The 19561-nt window shown below is 39.3% G+C and overlaps 1 protein-coding gene across 1 annotated transcript in view; it reads right to left on the reverse strand.

The window, feature by feature from the left end:
* Window positions 1–712: 712 nt before the first annotated feature.
* SLC25A21 (solute carrier family 25 member 21) overlaps window positions 713–19561 on the reverse strand; it is a 355660-nt gene continuing 336811 nt past the window's right edge. Inside the window, exons 7-10 of the mRNA XM_089523558.1 lie at window positions 10246–10410; window positions 5897–6078; window positions 3945–3997; window positions 713–2000 (exon numbers count right to left, since the gene is read on the reverse strand). Of these exons, the coding sequence (XP_089379684.1) occupies window positions 1939–2000; window positions 3945–3997; window positions 5897–6078; window positions 10246–10410 (462 nt within the window). The 3' untranslated portion in view covers window positions 713–1938. The remainder of the gene's footprint in view (window positions 2001–3944; window positions 3998–5896; window positions 6079–10245; window positions 10411–19561) is intronic.

A 19561-nucleotide genomic window follows, 5' to 3' on the forward strand; every position in this document is an offset into this window, starting at 1 on the left:
GCTGTCTCCTTCCTACAGACCATAGCACCTACCAAAAACTGTGGGGTGATGTGGGAGGTAGTAATGAAGGCTGTCAGAGAGGTCTGAATCATCCTGTTAGTTCCCAGTAGAATAGACACTTTGGATCAATGGGATTTACCGAGAAGTGTAGCTATGGGGTTATGTACAAATTAAGGCACTGCCATTCCCATTAGAATTCTGCACCCCCAATGCAATTTTGCTTCAGTTCCCAAATTTCTAGCATTTTAGAACTTCAGTTGAGTGTTGAGAAATACAGTAGAGTTCAGCCATCCAAAGAAAATGGACAGGCGAAGTTACCAAAGGAATGTCAGCACAGCAAACACAGGAGTTCTAAGTGTGAATGATTTTAAATGTCTCACTTTCTGCAATGCTAGAAATCTGGAGACTGAGGGAAAAAATCTTGGTGGGGGGAGAGAATTCTTAAGGGGGGAGGGCAATGCCTTCATTTTGTCCCCTCCTCTCGCGTAGCCATACCCTTGGGTTTACCTGCCTGTTGACTCACCATTCAAGAATGAATTGACTGTATCAATAGTGGCAGCTTTTGTTTATTAAATTGTAAATTCTTACATTTTCTTCAGTACTGCAAGATGGTTCTCAACAGTAGCATTATATAAATTTATCTAATATCAGTAGATAATCAGTCAGTTGATCAGTTAATGAAAGACATATGATTATTCAGTTTATACTTTGCTTAATTATGCTGTCAAACATGGCTGGCATCCTGTTGGGAAGTAACATCATCATAAACTAGCTTAAGTTTAAAGCTGAATTGCACCATTGCATAATGTTCATATTCACAGGAAGGGAGCGAAGACACAACTATGTCACTGTTATCATTATGCAAGCAGAGACAGCAGTGTGGCTGTTGTACAATGGTCCCAACACTCTACATGTTCTGATCCACAATGTGTTCCAATGCACAGCAGGTCTCCCATTGGACAACATGCCTTGATGTGTAATATGTCCCAAAGCACAATGTGTCCTGATGCACAACTTAAGCCCTTGTTATGCACAAGCACAGCTTGCATGGTGCCCTGTTGTGCATCATAACAATTTACTAGCATAGTTGTGTACTAGTCAGTGATGTAGCTCCATCATCTTAAAGTTATATACTGCAGCCTCTAATGCAGGAGCTTGGCCCACATATTATTTCTGCAGCCTTTGTCTGGTGAAATGGAATGTGTATTTGTCTCTGTGACTGGAATATAATCTTAGGATTCATTCTAGCAAAGAGTTCTGTGACATCAATGTGAAGTTGAAGGCTTTCATGTCCGGCATCCATAGTTTTTTGTGGGTTTTTTGGGCTATGTGGCAATGTTCAAGAAGAATTTTTTCTTGGTTGTTTCATCAGCATCTGTGGCTGGCATCTGAAGATAGCCCGAAAAACCCACAAAAATCTATGACATCACTTTTTATTAACTGCCACGATAGGTGAAGAAAAAACCATTCTGCACTACATACCTGCATCAATAGACAGACTTTAGGTGTGTCCACACTGCAGAATTAAATCAGTTTGATATCATTTTAACTGCTATGACTATTCTACAGAACCCTGGGTTTTGTAGTTTGGTGTAGCACCAGAGCTCTCTAAGGGACCAGGCTGAATACCTCACCAAACTAAAAATCCTAGGATTCTTTAGGATAGAGTCATGGCAGTTAGTGGTATCATACTGCTTTAATTGTGTTAATGTGGATACACCCTGTGTTATATTTGCTTCCAGTTTAATACTGAAATGTAACTTAATATACATTGTTTGAAGTCTGAAATGGGCTACTGTGGCCTTCCAGATGTTTTGGGGACTTCTGCTTCCATTAGCCTTCACCACAGGCTATGGCAGCTAGGGCTGATCAAACTTGCAATCAAGAAACAGCTGGATGGCACAGTTATGCATGCTTGTTTTGAAAGTCATATTTTGGTCACCAGTTTTCTTGAAGCCACCCATAAGCATACTCATAAACCAGAAGCATCACTGCACCACCTAGAAAAGAGAAAATTGTTTTATGAAATAGAAAATCAGATCCCTTTAAGGATTTATGCAACTTCTGATATGACACAGAACGGACACTTCTATAAAATTTGGTGCAAATTTGAACAAATCCAGTCCTGGTAGGACGTTGGGTAGGAAATTCCAAACACTGATATGAACTTAAATGCACTCATGGCTTTAAGGATGTACAGTTAGGAGCTTATTGCTTGATGTATTAATTTGGCTTACCTCTCCCAGTTTAAATTTCAATTCAGGCTGCATCCTGATTTTATCAGAAGGGTTTTTTCTGCCAAATTTGCTACCTGAATACAGCCCAGGTGCACCCCCACTTCCAGGAGTGCTCCACGTGGCTCTTTTCGGATTCGGGAATTTTCTGGCTCAAGAAAATGGCCCCTGGAGCACTCCTGGAAGCGGGAAGCACCCGGGCTGTATTTGGGCAGCAAATTCAGTGGCAAAAACCTTCTGATAAGATCAGGATGCACCCCGAATTGAAATTTAAACTGGTAGAGGTAAACCAAATTAATAAGTCAAGCGGTAAGCTCCTTAAATCAAGTGTGAAAAATATGCTATGTTTATGCCTCACTTTCTACTCTTACCTGGGATGTAAATTGTTTTGGTAGAAACAAAGATATGGACTTCCCTCTTAACACCACATAAATATTATATAATATAAGGAGCTGACATATATGTGGATATGTATTTGAAAATGAAGCCATTAAACAAGCAGGGGAAATAGTTTTTTTTGTGGGTTTTTCGGGCTATGTGGCCATGCTCTATAAGAGTTTATTCCTGACGTTTCGCCAACATCTGTGGCTGGCATCTTCAGAGAAGCAGGGAAAAGGTTGTATTTCCTTTCAACAGACAATTGCCCATGGGCCAGGTTGTTGCTTTAGAAGTTACATGTGATGACAAGGGCTTGAAGCTCCTCAGACAGAGGCCTTCATGGGTTTAATTACATTATACATTGTATCAGTTTCCTATCACTTTAACTTTCATGGAATCCTGGAATTTGTATTGGATGAGGAGCAGTTAGAATTATCTGTAGTCAAGCACTAAAACTTCCCAGCAGAGAATTCTAAGTACTTCTCGCCAAATTACAAATCTCAGAAATCCATAGGATGGAACTATGACAGTTAAAGTGTTATAAAACTGATATAACTACACACCCTAGGTGTCCATTTCAGAGTCAGGAAAACATACTTGTTTGTAGTATAATCCTAACTCTTCAATGCTGACTGTAGGAATTATGATTAAAACAACAACAACAACAACAACAACTTTTCTAAGCTCATCTATTTCTACCCTTTGGCCACCAACATGGGGTTAATGTATATACAACTGGAGTCTAAAATTCAAATGTATTTTATACATATCTGTATGTATACAATATTTCCAAAAAGTACACAAGATGTAGAGTAGTGACATGACACACAAAAAGCTATCTGCCCAATTATTTGGATCAACAGCAATAAAGGAAGATATGCAAGTAGTAACTTGCATTGTTAGAATTAAATCTGTATCCTCTTCCTGACTAACAAAGTAAGGCAAATAGGCTTTGCCCTCTACTCTCACCTGTATTTTTCTTTAGTTCTGACTCATGACAGGGTTATAGCCCATGTAGTGAGCTGGTGAGAGGAAGGGAAGGAGTAAGAATCAAGAGCTATAAGAAAAACACAACATAGCAATGGGAGCACAGCTTGGAAAAGTTACCAGTGGGATCATAACTCTACTGGCCAGGCTGGCTGGGGGATTCTAGGAGCTATAGTCTAAAATGTACCCCACCCCAAAGCTCTGAATAATTTAAGCAGCAGTTTGATCTTCTGTTAAAGTACGTACATTGCATGTACACATTTTTGTTCTCAATACTTACTGAATAAAAACAATGTTTAAAATGATCAAGGCAGGATTAAAAATGGTTGGGGAAAGACAAATTACCTGGGCCAAGCCTCATGATCTTAGGAACCAATCCTTTGTACAGAGCTAAAAATCTGTAGAAAAATAAATAAAAGAAGGATGTTTTTATTTTTAAAGGATAGAAAAATGATTTATATTTGTTCCATTGCTTAGACAATGCATGGAAAAAGTTACGTGAAATAACAAATACACAGAGTCTGGATTTTAACATTTTAGACAAGAATAAACAGCTGATTAATGTTCAGCTATAATGGCCATGTTGTGATCCTTTCCACTGAAAAACATGACTTTAATTAATGAGACATTTGCAAGACAACTCTGTTAATAGCAGCTGCACTACACATGCAGTGTGATGGCCATACATGAATAATACAATTGTGTTTGAGTTCTCACATTTACATGGATCAAGCAGCCATGCTGGTTACCACATAAAATAGCTCTTGTACTGGACCGGTTTGGTAATAAACAAAATTAATTGGTATAGTCAATGACTGGCATGAAGGAATACACACACACAGAGACACACACATGCACAAAAGATTACTGTTGGCCCTCTGTATTCACATATTCTTTATCCATGGATTCAGTCACCCACAGCTTGAAAATATTTAAATATATATATATAAATCCCCCAAAGCAAATCTTGATTTTGCCATTTTATTTGAGGGACACTATTTTACCATACTGTTATATTTAATGGGACTTGGGCATCCATGGATTTTGGTATTCATGGGACGTCCTAGAATTAAACCCCACTATATTAGAGCCAGTGTGGTGCAGTGAATTGAGAGCTAGATTGGGACTCTGGAAGACCAGAGCCATGAAAACCAACTGGGTGACCTTGGGCAAGCCACATTCTCTTGACCTCAGAGAAAGTCAATGGCAAGTCTCCTCTGGGTAAATCTTTCCAAGGAAACCCCATGATAGAGTCCCCTTAGAAGTCAGAAATGACTTGAGGGCACCAAACAACAACAGAATTATTGCTATCCTAGCATCTGGTGCCAGTTTAGTATGAAAGCACCAATAAAAATGAAGTTTGCATTCTTGTCCTCATATTCAAGTGATGATCAAAAATATTCAAAGCTTCAAAAACAACAACAACAACAACAACAACAACAACAACAACAACGAGAAGAACAGGGAGATATGTCCAAAGTAAATTTGCTCCCCCTCCTGGTCTGTACATATTACGAACATGTTAAGGAATCTGCACAATTTTAGATGTTCATCACACATTCTAGGGTGCCCATTCTCCTCAGGCATGAGGTGTCAAATAGGGGGGAAATAATCCATTCTACAGTCAAATTGGGGCTAAGTAAGATGTAGCAGTAGTCATAGATTCTGTCTAAACACTTCTCTATGTTTTTTTTGACATGCATTCCACTCAGTTTATGGGCTTTCAGATTTGGGTGGGGTATTTAAAAGCTACCTTCAACACATTTTGCAGTGGATCTTTTAGGGGGTGGAAAGGCTACCATGGTCTTTTCCTTCTGTACTGGTCAATCAGTTGTCTAGGGAACAGGGACTTTTTCGTAGCTCCTCATAACACACAAACCAGCCAAATTATCAATCATTATGATGTCAGTCAGAGGTTACTTATTTTCATCACACACAACTGAAGGAATTGAACAAAGGTTATCTTGTTTTTCTAATTTTACTATCGAAGAGAGCAAGTTTAAAAGAAGTCTGCATGTATCATATTAATGTCCTGCTGTAGATACATTTGGAGGTTTTTTTAAAAAAAAAATCAATAATCTTGCAAATGAAAATCCAGAAAATTTAAAGAAAGAAAGACATTTTTGTGTAATTTTTATATGCCTATTTCTGTAAAGCTGAACTTTCAGTACCTTCCTGATACATAAGGGTGGTTTTTATGGGCCTCATCAAATCTGAAATATAACAATGTGGTTTTATGGACTCGCCTGAACAAACAAGAGGCCTGGATATTTATGATTGAAATAAGAATGCTTTACCCTTCTTCTTTATAGACCATTGCCATAGTTTTAAAGCAGGTTCTGTACTTGATCTCTCCAGGAACCGGCTGTGGTCCTTGAATCCTACTTTTTGCAACATCAAAAGGGATGTTAATAATGGATGCTATTGTTCCTGAGATGAGGCCGATCCCAAATTTTCTTAGGAACTCCAAAGTTGGATCCTAGATAAACAAAGAGAAAATGATGGGAGAAGGAAGGAAGGAAGGAAGGAAGGAAGGAAGGAAGGAAGGAAAAGCAAGCAAGCAAAAGAGGAACAGAAGCACTTAAGTTGGTTAAAAAGTATAAAGTAATATGCATTTAATCAAAACGCTTGCATGATACAACACACTCCTGTTATTCTAGCGGAACACATTAGGATTTCCTACAGTGGGGCTCCATTTCTTGACAATCCTATTGGCTATGTTTTTACACATGGTCTAAATTGCTGAAGTACACATTTCCTCACACAGGATTTATAAACACAGTTCATAAAGCAAGGTCGGTACGGCATATGGGGATGATTTGTATAATTGGGCTTCACAATGTACTTAGTATTACTGTATCAAAACCGGAGAAATCCAAGCACACTATTAGCTAATTGGCCAGAATATTTTACAAATGACAGCAACTTCCACCATGAAGCCTACTAAAATGCTCATTTGTGTGTTGGACCCCCAAATGTTAAATTAAATAAAGGCTAATCTCAGTCTGCTGCTTTCCCCTCCAGGTTTTTTACATTTAGCTTCATGTGTAGCTGATGCACTGTACTAAGCTTCCTGCTATTAACAATCCAGCAGCGGTACTACTGCAAAGCAGACTTCAGTGCCCTGCGCATTATAAACAGTAGTAACTCACTAAGCTAATTGGCTGAAGAATTTACAACACATTGTTCCCAAAGCCTCCTATTTTGCCCTGGTTTTTTTAAAAAGGTAAAAACTAGTTGTAAAGTCAACCTTGAAACAACGTTTTTCTGTATGAGCTGAGACAATCCAACTGTGCTCCTATTCCCTCAGACAGCTTTCCTACCCAGGTACTCCCCAGAACATCAAAGTGCTCAATTAGTTTATTTGGAAGCAAATTTTTCCTTAATAAACTCTAATCCCATATGTGTGAACACTGGAAACTAAAAGGGAATACTGACGTACTGAATTTCCCATGCAGTTTATAATAGGACTTTAAAATCTTCCATTTTATGTCATGGAAACCACAAACATGACATGCTAACAATATGCTACATACATAGTATATTTCTTGCAATGCATTGCAAGAAGATGTATTTATTTATTTATTTATTCATTCATTTAGAGCATTTATACCCGGCTTTTCAGCCAGACCTTTCAAATGAGCAAACGGGTGGCAAAATCTGCATGCATCCTGCATCCCCTGCACAGCTTGGATTTGGCACCTTAAAATGTCAAATTAGATATTTCTATTGGTTAAACACCATTTTGTTTTACAGATTTTTCAGAAGATAGATGGAAACATTTTTCACAGTTGAATTCGTGAGCAACTATTATGATGTATTACCATCAGGATTCTTCTGCTGTAGAGCCAAATTAGAAGCCACCCAGTACTGATCTTCTTTAACTACAGTATGTAGTACAGACAAGACACATACTACTTGAACCATGGAATAAAGAAGAAATATTGGACAACCTATTGAGAGATAAATTCCAGAGGTACAAAAGACAAGGATGCATCTTATCACCCTATTTGTTCAACTGATACACAGAAAATATCGTACTAAAACAGGTTTAGATTTGGAATGAGGAGTAGAAATTGGAGGAAGTAATATCAAATATGTAGCCTAAGATATGCAGATGACATGATAATACTAGCAGAAAATAACAAAGACTTGGAAAAACTACTAAGGAAAGTGCAAGGTTAGGTTTAATGTTGAAAATTAAAATTATGATCACCGAAGGTATTCATAAATTTTAATAGTCAAAAACTTCCCACATCTTGGAGCAATCATTGACCAGAACAGAAACTGCAGTTAAGAAATCAGAAGACTAGTACTAGGAAGGGCATCTATGAAAGAACTAGACAAGATCTTTGGGAGAGGCGGGAAATAAAAATAAACTTTATTATTAAAGATCTTAAAGTGCAAAGATATACAGCTGAACACTTAAGCGAGGATTGTTCATGCCATTGTATTTCCCATCACTATGTATGGGTGTGAGAGTTGGATGGTGAAGAAGGCTGATAGAAAGGAAATCAACTCATTTGAGATGTGGTGCAGAAGAACAGTTATGCGGATACTGTGGACAGCTAAAAAGACAAACAAATGGATACAAGAGCAAATCAGACCTGAACTTTCACCAGAACCTAAAATGACCAAATTGAGGGTTACTTTGGCCACATCATGAGATGATTCATCAGAAAAGACTATAATGCTTGGAAAGGCATAGGACAGCAGAAAGAGAGGAAGAGGATAGAGTCACGAAAAGGACATGGTTCTAAGTTTACAAGAACTAAACAGGTCTATTGAAGATAGGGAGACTTGGAGATGCCTCATTCACAGGGTCACCAGAGATCAAAGTCAACTTGAGGGCATTTAGCAAAAACAACCATATAGTTAAAAACATAGAAAGGTCAAAATAAAATAGAATTAAACTTTGCAAAATATTAAAGCAAATAATTTATAACATTCACATAAAATGGGAAAAAGTAGTTAAAACAATTCAATAAAAACAATATATTACCCTTTTAAGAGCACTTTCCTTCAAAATGGTCAGTACTAAGCCTATTAGAACAACAACAAAAAATTGCCTGCAGATGGAAGGGCCTCCCAGGATGAGAGTTCCAGAGCCTAAGGGCAACCACCAAGAAGGCTCTATCTTATATCTCTCTCATCTCTCGTCTGAAGGATAAGCATGATGTTTTCAGATAAGCTTATCGTGGTTGCATGATAAGGACAACTGAAGGACGGGATAAGGACAGATATCATCTGATAATCTTCACATGATCGCACAATAAGGATGGGGTAAGAGCAGGAGTAATCCATCCTTTACCCATTTGATAATCTCCTAGATTACGTGATGGACAGCTGTAAAGGAACTAGACAAGATCCTGAAGTATAAAGATATACCATTACATACTAAAGTTAGGATTGTCCATGCCATTGCATTTCTCATTTCTATGTATGGTTGTGAAAGCTGGGCAGTAAAGAAAGCAGTCAGAAGAAAAATCAACTTATTTGAAATATGGTGCTGGAGAAGAGTTCTACAGATACGATGGACTGCTAAAAAGACAAATAAATGGGTCCTATAGCAAATCAAACCTGAAATCCTAGAAGCCATGATGACTAAACTCAGGTTGTCATGCTTTGGCCATACCATGGGAAGAGATGACTAACTAGAGAAGACAATAATGTGTGGTAAAGTAGAGGGTAGTATGAAAAATGGAAAACCATATTCCAGATGGATAGACCATGGAACCATGGCTCTGAGGACTTTATAGCTTCCTTGTGCAATGACACCCAGACTTTATGATTCACCTTCCTTCTGTGGGGACCTCCTCTCCACTACCATTTAATGTTGCTATAACCAGATGCATTACAATAAAGCCATCCTCTGAGATCTTCTGGGATCCCTACTGCCCACTGCTCAGCACCAGCCACAAAATGGCTGTGAGAGGAGGCCCCCACAGGAGGTAGCAGAGTCCTGCTGCAAGGGAAATATGGGGCTGAAGAAGATGGCTTGGAAAGAGCAGCCTCTGGCCACTCTGGCCCTGATTGGGCCAGGACCGCAGCAACTGCATGGCCTACTCCTGAACAGACTGACAGCAGGAGCGGATTTAACCCATCCTTTTTGGGTGGGCTCTTGCCGCCTTGGCACAGACTTTGTGTGGCTTCTGGCTGCTTTGGGGGAATGCTTCACGTAAACACCACGTCCTCAAAGTGGCCAGAAGCTGCTTCTTTTGGCCCGTCTGTTTGGGGCCTTTGTATACTTTCACTAGGGTGGAATTTTCCAATGCATTTCAGCTAGTGGATTTTTTGTTTGTTTGTTTGTTTGTGACCTTGGGCAAGTCATATGCTCTCAGTCTCAGTGGAAGGCAATGGCAAACCTCTTCTGAATAAATCTTGTCAAGAAAATCCCATGACAGATTCGCCTTAGGATCGCCAGAAGTCAGAAATGACTTGTAAGCACACAACAACTACAACCCCAGTAAGGGACTTTGAGGGAAACCTGGAGCAGTGGGAAAATAAGACGGAGAAGCTTTGCAGGGTGAATGACACTTCCACTTTCTGGAATCATCAATCATCACCATTTCAAAAAAAGGCACAATGGCTGCCAAATCCTTGCCCTGATTGTTGTTGTAGTTGTTTTATGCTATGTGCTGCTTACCTTGTTGACAGGAATTATGTTTTTCACGTTGAAGTAGAATCCAAAATAAACCATATTAAACACTCCATGCCGTCCCAGGGTTGCAGGTAACCCTTTGTTGAGCCCATTGAGACCCAAGCCATGGGTCTGAATAATCTGCCGAGCTTTGGCGAAGGTGGATGGTTGCTGCAGAAACAAAGCAAAATGACTGAAGGCACTTAACATAACATAACATAAAATATCACAGCCTTATTCTGAATGTGATCTTAAACAAAGTTTAGTTGTGAAGAGGATGTACAACATCTACCAAAATGCTAGCTACATTTTAAGCTGTGGCAACTTTTAGCTTCCTTGTCTGGGGCAGTAAGGCCAGCCCAGGGTTTGACCTACACTTCAATGGTGCTATCAAAGTGCTAAGACTGTTTTTGTGGATAGCTGGAGGGAGTGGGAAATGGGCAGAAACAGTGGTGGCTGTTAGCTTCCATGTCAATAGGGTGGTGAACCTACTTCAGTTTTCAGTCTGAACTTTAAAGAAATGATATAAAACCCAAAACAGATTGACTGCCCCATTGACATGGAGGCCATCTGCAATCACTATTTTTTAATAAGAAGAGATTAGTTGCATTACTTGCCTATTCAGAAAAACAAAACAAATAGCTTCATTTATATACCGCTTCATACTGAACTAACAGTGTCTAAATGGTTTACAACTGTAAGCTAATTGCACCCAACAATCTGGGTACTCATTTTAGCGACCTCGGAAGGATGCAAGCCTGAGTCAAGCTTGAGCCCTTTGCTGGTATTGAACTCGCAATTTTATGGTTTTGAGGGAATGGCTGAATACAGGCCTTTAACCTCTGCGTCACCAGGGCTCCGACGTATTCACATAAGTATTTACTGTATGTTGAACACTGCCAGTTATCAAACATGTTGACCACAGAGTTCTTATTTTCCTCAATGATCTCTCTTGGGATGCATTTACACTGTAGAAATCATGCAGTTTGACACTACTTTAACTGTCATGGCTCCTACAAAATCCAGGGATTTTATTGTTTTGTAAGGCACCACAAGACCTCAGAAAGCTACATATCGCACGATTCCATAGGATGGAACTACACTTTATTTCTGAAGGACAGGTGCACCCTTAGACAACTGTCAATGAGTATTGCCCCAACTGTTATATTGGAGATTATCAGACAGGGGTAATGACAAGAGAAGGACGGGGATGAAGCGCAATGCTCCTGTCCTTATTGTGTGATTGAGAAGATTATCAGATGATGTCGTGATTATCCCATGAATATCCTGTCAATAAAGAGGAATTGCCCTGTCATTTAACCGCATTTCTTAATAACAGGATAACCCATTCATACTGAAGTGATGGGACAATTCCTCTTCACTGAAGGGATAATCATGGGATAAGCGCCATGTGTCTGATAATCTTCACCTGATCATGCAATGACGGGAGCATGGCACTTTGCCCATGTCCTTCCCCTATCATTACACCCCCCACCCCACCCCATCTGATAATCTCCATTGTCATAGGCTTTATGATTAACCATTGGTTCATCGATGTCAGTATTATTTACAATGACTGGCAGGAGCTCACCACTGTGTCACACATTTCCAGCTGCAACTGGAGATGTCAAGGATTGAAGCCAGGACCTTTTGCCTACAGAGCAAGTCTAAGGCCAAACCATATGCAACATGTTAATATATGTACCAGTATCATGTAGTTATTTCTATAAGAAGAAACAAGTGCTGTTGGACCCATGAGACATACTGACCCCCCCCCCCACACACACACACCCCTCAGAATTTAGTACTGCCAAGGCCATATAAATGCCTGTGTACATGAACAAAGATGCATGTGATTTATTTTGTTTTGTGTTGATGAACATATTTTGGCACAAAAATGGGGCACTGAAACAGCTCTCTCATAGCAGCTGCTGGTGCTCCCAGTAAGGTGGAATGCTCCTACATCACAAAGCTCTAAGGATGGATAAGCCTAGAGGGCAGTCTTGTTTTCTTGTGAATGCACCTGTTTAACAGCTTAGGAAGACATAAAGCATGAGTAATGTCTCCCACTACTGTGACAATTAATTTGGATAATCCTCTGTTTCTTTGTGCACCAGAAAGTTGGGCTCTTGTTTCACAATGTGAACCAAGTAGCTACCAACACAGAGGTGCATGAGACACAAGTAAATGTGTGAGGAAGGGAAATATGTTAGTCTTTCCATCTCTGTTGTCAGTTTCTTCACATGGAGGGCAAGAGTTGTGAAGCTGGGAGCCTTCTCTATCAATAAAGTCTCTCCAAATCATTAAGAATAAAAAATTTCTAGGCTCTCAATTCATGAGGAGAGCCTCCATAGATAATGGCAATCTCTCTGTTCAGGAAAACTTTAAAGCCCTACATGGTTTGGTTCCAAGTAACCTAAATAATCTCTTTCTCCTGTATAATCTGCCCCATACACTCAGGTCCTCTATGGGTCATTTACTCCATTCAGTCCAGACTAGTTTGGCAACTGTCAGCCAGAAAATTATTTTCAGCTGCCCCTATTCTTTGGAACAACCTGCTGGAAGAGATTCGACAGCTGAATATGCTGTATGAATTTAAAATGGCTTTAAAGACTGGCCAGGTCTATCCAGATGATTTTTAAATTGTACATTTTAAATGATGAATTATTTAATGGGGATTGTTTTAATAAATAGGTGTCTTGTCTGTTCTTTTAAACTCATATGTGCTTTTAACTGCTGTTGCATTTTTAACTGATAGTATGTATTTGTTGGTCTGTTATTGTTCCCTGGGGTAAGAAATAAATTGTTGTTGTTGTGCTGAGAAGTGGGGCCATGCAGAAAAGGTCTTACTTTGTTGTTCCAATCTGGTCAGAGGATATTCAGGAATTCACAGAAGTCTGAAGGAAGCTTCTAAGTGCATTCAGTAAAAGCTCTATTGCCACTTCTCTATGACTGAGGACACTGAGTAGCAACAGATGTAGTGATGCACACCATTTTTGTATTAGACCAGATGAGACAAATTTATGAAGGATAAAACCATCAGTAATTATTAGTCACAAAAGCTATATGACTCTATGACTCTAGTTGCAGGCAATACAAAGGAGGTTGCTATTGTGGTCCTTTCCTGCTTGTGGACTTTTCACAGGTATTTGGTTGTCCATTGTGGGAAAAGGAAGTCATACTAGCTAGATGTCTGGTCCCATCCACATAGCTCCTTCTTTTGTCCTTTAATTTAAAGCTCAACTCTGCAAGGATGGGAATGGTGTGGTGTGAGGGGGTAGGACTAACACTGAAGATATTATTATTATTATTATTATTATTAACTTTATTTATAAAGCGCCATAAATCTACACGGCGCTGTACAAAAACAAGTAAAATCAAGAATATAAAAGCCTGCCTATGGCATACAATCTAAAAGTTAAAGCAACAAATTAAAAACATCATATAAAACAAGTTAAAACAGCAATATCCACTATTGAGTCAAGCGTCTGAAAAACCAGGACACAATCACAGACTCCCTGGGAATGCTTCCCTAAACAATATGGTCTTTAACTCGGCTTTGAAGCTGGTTAGAGATGTGTTGAGTCATGCTTGTAAGGGGAGGAGGTTCCAGGAGTGAGGGGCGGCAAGCGAGAAGGGGTGAATCCGGGATGAGGCAGTGGAAATCCTGGGCTGTGATAGGAGACCTTGGCTACCAGAACGGAGGGAATGAGTGGGGATATAGGGAGAAAGTAGTTCGGAGAGATAGGGAGGGGCCAGCCTATGCAGGGCTTTAAAGGTGAGCAGGAGAAGCTTGTACCGAATGCAGAAGGGAAAGGGGAGCCAGTGAAGGGATGACAACAGAGGGGAGACATGGTCATACTGGCGAGTGAGTGAGATAATACGAGCAGCTGAGTGCTGAACAGAAATCAATGGGTGGAGGTGAGAGAGAGGAAGCCCTGCCAAGAGAAGATTTCAGTAGTCAAGTCGAGAGACCACTAGGGCATGGACCAAAGTCTTTGCAGTAGAAGCAGAGAGGTATGGACGGATTTGGAAATATATGGAATGAATATTCCATAATTCATTCATACAATCTGAAATGTCAAAGAGGATTATCTTGACTACATGAACTGTAAAATTTCACACTTTAGGCCAGTAGGAAACTGTTTAGGGAACTGAAATGAAGGGCTACAACCCTACCTCCCAAACTCTACAAAGGTCAAAGGAAGCCAGAAGATATGACCCCTGACATCAGGTGTGTGGCCACAGACCTGGACACTGGCAAGTTCCAAGCCAAAAGGCTGGATAGAACTTTTTCAGCTAGTGTTTTGGTAGGGAACCTAGGCTTTGGGCTCACCATTCTCCCTTCCCTATGGGGGTTGGGAATGAAATGGTTTTAGCCAATGCCTCCATGATCCCCTTAGAATTGCCAAGTTGGTATGCTCTGTTTTACTTCCTCGTGCTTTTCCTTTCATAAGGAGGAGGGCACTGGAATGAGCTGCTCTGAACCAGTGCCCTGGGAACTTGTGCTGAGATGTAGCAGGATTACCCCCTTTCTTTTTCGTTTGGGTGGAGACGCAGGAGGGAGAGCAATCTCAGCTTTCATTTCTAAGAGCCAGCTGAGGCCTAGCCTAGGACACTTCCTGCTCTGGAATCACCAGCTGGCAGGGGCAGAAACAGTACCCAATATCTCAGTTCAGAGTTAATTGTGAGGATTCACTTATAGATAACTCAAGGGAGGAGAAAGCACTTTGGAGAGAGGTTGGGAATGGTGGAGAGGCTCTGGCAGGTCAGGTTTTGACCCTTGCTGAACCACATTAAGTTTTCAGGGCAAAATGTTTCCTCTATTGCTTTGAAGTTATACGTGAATTACAAGATGAAGGAAATATGTCACTTCTCCTATGTAGATTTTTCTTCTAACCAGGAATTCCAGACCTTCTAGACCCTTCTTCCATAGACCATCTGTGTAAACTAATTCAAGTAGGAGGAACTTTTGGGGTGGGGGACTTTGTATTTAGTCTGAGTGATCATTTTTATTGTACTTTGCTCTAATCTGGAACAACACATCAAGGTGGAAGATTGCTTTTAACCTTTTAACTGTTGTGCCTTTAGCCTTACATTAAAGTTTATTTTGCTGTCCAATTGTTTGCTTACTTAGCTTTGCTTTTCACTAATGTTACCTTTGCGTAATCAAATACTTAATGAGAAAGGCAAAGCGTAGCTTCCACAAGGATGCTTAAACAGGGAAATGAGGGCAATTTTGACTACAGCTCTATAAACGGTGCTAATTTCACTATACCTATTTGTTTAATATGTTTCCATTGCAAAAATGCCAGCAAAATGATCAGGAGAAACAGCCAAATGATCCCTGTAATAGCCAGTCCAACAGGTGAATGCTTATTCAGGTGACTGTCAAGCTGAGCTTTCTTTTAATATTTTGTTTCACCCTGATTTACATGTGTTTAGCATGTATTTATGACTCAGTGTGCAAAAGTAAACTGTTTTTTTTTTTAAAGAACAATAATATTAGACTGCTGTTGTGGAACTGGTCTGGAAAGAGGTCAAGTAATCTTACTATGCTGAAAATGATCTCAAGAAAAAGAGGTACAGTGGATGCTTGGTATCCACTGGGGTTTGATTCCAGGACTGCCCTCCCCCCATGAATACCAAAATCCATGGCTGCTCAAGTCCCATTATATATAATGGGTAGTAAAATGATGTCCCTTATATAAAATGGCAAAAATCAAAGTTTGCTTTTTGGAATTTATATATTTTTGGAATATTTTCAAGCCATGGACAGTTAAATCCATGAATAAATAATCCATGAGTATGGAGGGTTGACTGTGTTTGGAAATGATTTAAAGGAAAAACACCCCCCCCACCACCACCATGCAACTAATTTTGTAGAACTTGATGAGATTATGCTCAAAAAGTGATAAGAACCTAACTAGATGCTTCAATTACCTTGTTTAATGTGATGCTCAGACAGAATCATAAAGCATGGTCTGGGCTTACTTTTTAAAAAATGTCTGCACACCACACTCAGTTATTATTATTTTAACACAAAAGTTTCACCTTGAATGAAAATGAAGAATAGGAAGAAAAACTTTCAGCCAGGTTCCCAGCAAGTCAGTCCCTTTTGTTGCTTATAGATGTGCTGGTTACTCACCATTTTTAACATCAATGGCTTGCATTTCCCCCCAGTTTTTTCTCTCTTTACAAAGCACATGTTCATCAGGAACCTAGGACTGACTCCTTTCACAGATCCATATACTATATATGTGACCTGGCTTTCTTAGTGTTATTTTTGGGACTCTTGTGAGACTGGCTGTGTAGGTGGTGTGGTTCTTGGACTTGGCCATAGTTTAAGTCTTCACCTGCACTACAGCGTGGGGAAAAACTGGAAGAGCTGATCTGGGCCACCTTAAAGAATAAGAACAGCATCATCCCAGGGACAGCTCCGAAGAAGATGAGCTGCATCTGAACTGCAGAAATGATGCAGTTTAACATCATTTTAACTGCCATGGCACAATGCTATGGAATCCTGGGATTTGTAGTTTGTTGTGGCACCAGAGCTTTTTGACAGAGAAGGCCAAACATCTCACAAAACTAGAAATCTTAGGATTCCATAGCATTGAGCCATGGCAGTTAAAGCATTGTCAAACTGCATTTTTTCTGCAGTGGAGATGCAGCCCTAGTTGTAATCTGAGAAACAATGGAGGGTACGGTTTCTGGGATGTCCCATTTAGAGGTCACACTGCTAACAGAAACACCGTCAGCAGTAGATCTATGACTGTGGAGAGCTCTGCAGATATAGTGGGTATTGTTGGAGCAGATAGCTTCTGCATCAATGGAGCTTTTCTGCTCTGTTGAGGGACACTATCAGCCAGTGGTAGCTAGTGGCTTCCATAACAATGAAGGACTGAATCCACACTGGGTTTTAGTCTGAACTTTAAAGAGCTATTCAGGCTGCCAAATTTGTTTTAAGGATAGGATCCAGCACTTTCTTTAAAATTTAGACTAAAACTTGGAATGAATACAGTATGACCCCTTTATCTGTGGAACTGGTTCCAATGGTTTCACTTACCAATGTCTGAAAAAAATATGGTGTCTTTAGGGATCTGAAGGTCCTCCAGTGTGACTCTGTGGCCAACCTCTGCCAGAAATGTAGGGTTTGCTATTACCTCCAATTTTCACTATCTATGGTAAGTCTGGGAAAGTATTTCCTGCAAACATGGGGGTCATACTGCTAACTACCCTACTGACATGGCAGCCACCAGTTACCACTGCTTCTGCCCATCCTCACTCCTTCCAGCTAGTAGATCTAGAGAGTTGGGATAGATCTCTTTATCTTACAAAATTCAGTGGGGTAAAGCAAATATAGTGGGCTCTTGGTATTCATTGGAGTTTGGTTTCAGGACCTCCCGTGGATTCCAAAATCCATGGATGCTCAAGTCCCAATAAATACAGTGGCACAGTAAAATGGTGTCCATTATATGAAATGGTAAAATCAACATTTGCATTTTTGACTATAATTATTAAAACAAATTTTCAAGCTATGGATGGTTGAATCCATACACAAAGAATCTGTGGATACCAAGGGCCAACTGTACTCCATATTTTTATTAATCCATTCATTCTTTCCCATTTGTTTATCATAAATTATGTATTTTAATTGCATGACTCTTCTGCTTGCCTTGAAAATTTAACCAACAATGCTACAGCTCAAACTGCTCTGTGCGCCACATGTTTTTAAATAGGTTTCTGTGTCCCACTAATTGTTTTTTCCACAAACAGATCCTTCTTGTAAATTAAAAAAGATATAAAACCTCATTTATTTAAATGAGAAGATCCCCCCCCCCCGTTTTCTGTTTGCCTTTTCTTTAGAAAGCACTTGAACATATTCAAACATGTCAAGACGTATCTTACCCTCTTAGATTCAGTTATGTCTGAAGTTAAAGACCAAGTTTGTTTATGTAAAAGACTTGGATAAAAGGCCAATACAGAATAGGAGAATAATTCCATTTGTGAAAGGGGGGGGGCAAGGGGGGATAAGCATATTCCATATGCTTCTCTGTTTTTATTTCTTACCTGTTCTCTAGCTATTAGTGGAACAGTTCTAAGAGAGAAGACTGTTTCTCTGACCCTTAAGTGTACCATGGGTCTTCCTAAATGAGACAAAGTGACATACAATGCTTCTTAACTTTCTTCTTGGATTTCCAATATTATGTTTGTTCCATCTTGTTTCTGCACCAGTTTATCATTACAGGTTGAATCTCCAGTATCCAAAATGCTTGGGACCTTGTGTGTTTTGGATTTTTTTTCCAGATTTTGGGGCATATTTGCAAATACATAATGAAATATCTTGGAGATGGTACCCAAGTCTAAATGCTAAATTCATGTATGTTTCATATACACTTTATATACATACTCTGAAGCTAATTTTATATACAATATTTTAAAAATAATTTTGTGCATGAAACAAAGTTTATGTACATTAAACCATCAAAAAGCAAAATGTCACTGTCTAAGACATCCGTGCAAAAAGTTTTTGATTTTGGAGCATTTCAGATTTCAGAATTCTGGATAAGGGAGATTGAAGTTTGCGGAAGAATTTGTGAACAATTCCATTTTCCCTAATACATGCATTTTCAAAATCTTTCCTTTACTTGATGCAGTTCTGCAAAAACTCTCTTTTCTCAATCTAGTTCTTCCTTTATGAGTGTGAGGGGGGACTCCACCACTTAATACAAAAACGGATTTCTTCTGAAATGCAAATAGCATATTTATTACCTTGTCTAGTTTGGCATCTCAGCATTGGACAACAGAAACCTATTGGACTGTAAAACTGAAATGTGTAAGGAGAGTTTAGATGAGAACACTGCTTCAGTGGATGGGACTGAATAGACCAGTGTTTGTGAACAATTATGATCCAAAAATCTACAGAATTAATAATATGCACCCAAGAAGATGCTGGGTGTGTATATTTCTCAGATAGCAACTTCTGTTGTCTTCAGCATGTTCCACTATAAACATCTTTTCAAATAAAGGACTCTTTTTAAAAAACAGTTTCTTTGTGGACACAGTATTTTCATCGTAAATTAATGAATATATTTAAAAAATTGTAGTAATACCTATCAGTGTAACAGCTAGACTTGCTAGGAAAACTTTTCGTCTTAGTTTGTGTTTTTAGTTTTGACTAGCTACTTTATGTTTTTTAGTATAATATGATAAACCAATTTATCAACATGGTGAGCGAAATGAGATACTGAAGTTACAGGAAGTTTTGTTTTGAGTACATGCTGAATATTGTTTAAGATCATATTGGAACACGAGTCAGATT

This window comes from Sceloporus occidentalis, unplaced genomic scaffold, assembly GCF_023333645.1.
Source record: "Sceloporus occidentalis isolate IW3139 unplaced genomic scaffold, rSceOcc1.0.p SCAF_4, whole genome shotgun sequence".
NCBI classification, from domain to species: Eukaryota; Metazoa; Chordata; class Lepidosauria; order Squamata; family Phrynosomatidae; genus Sceloporus; species Sceloporus occidentalis.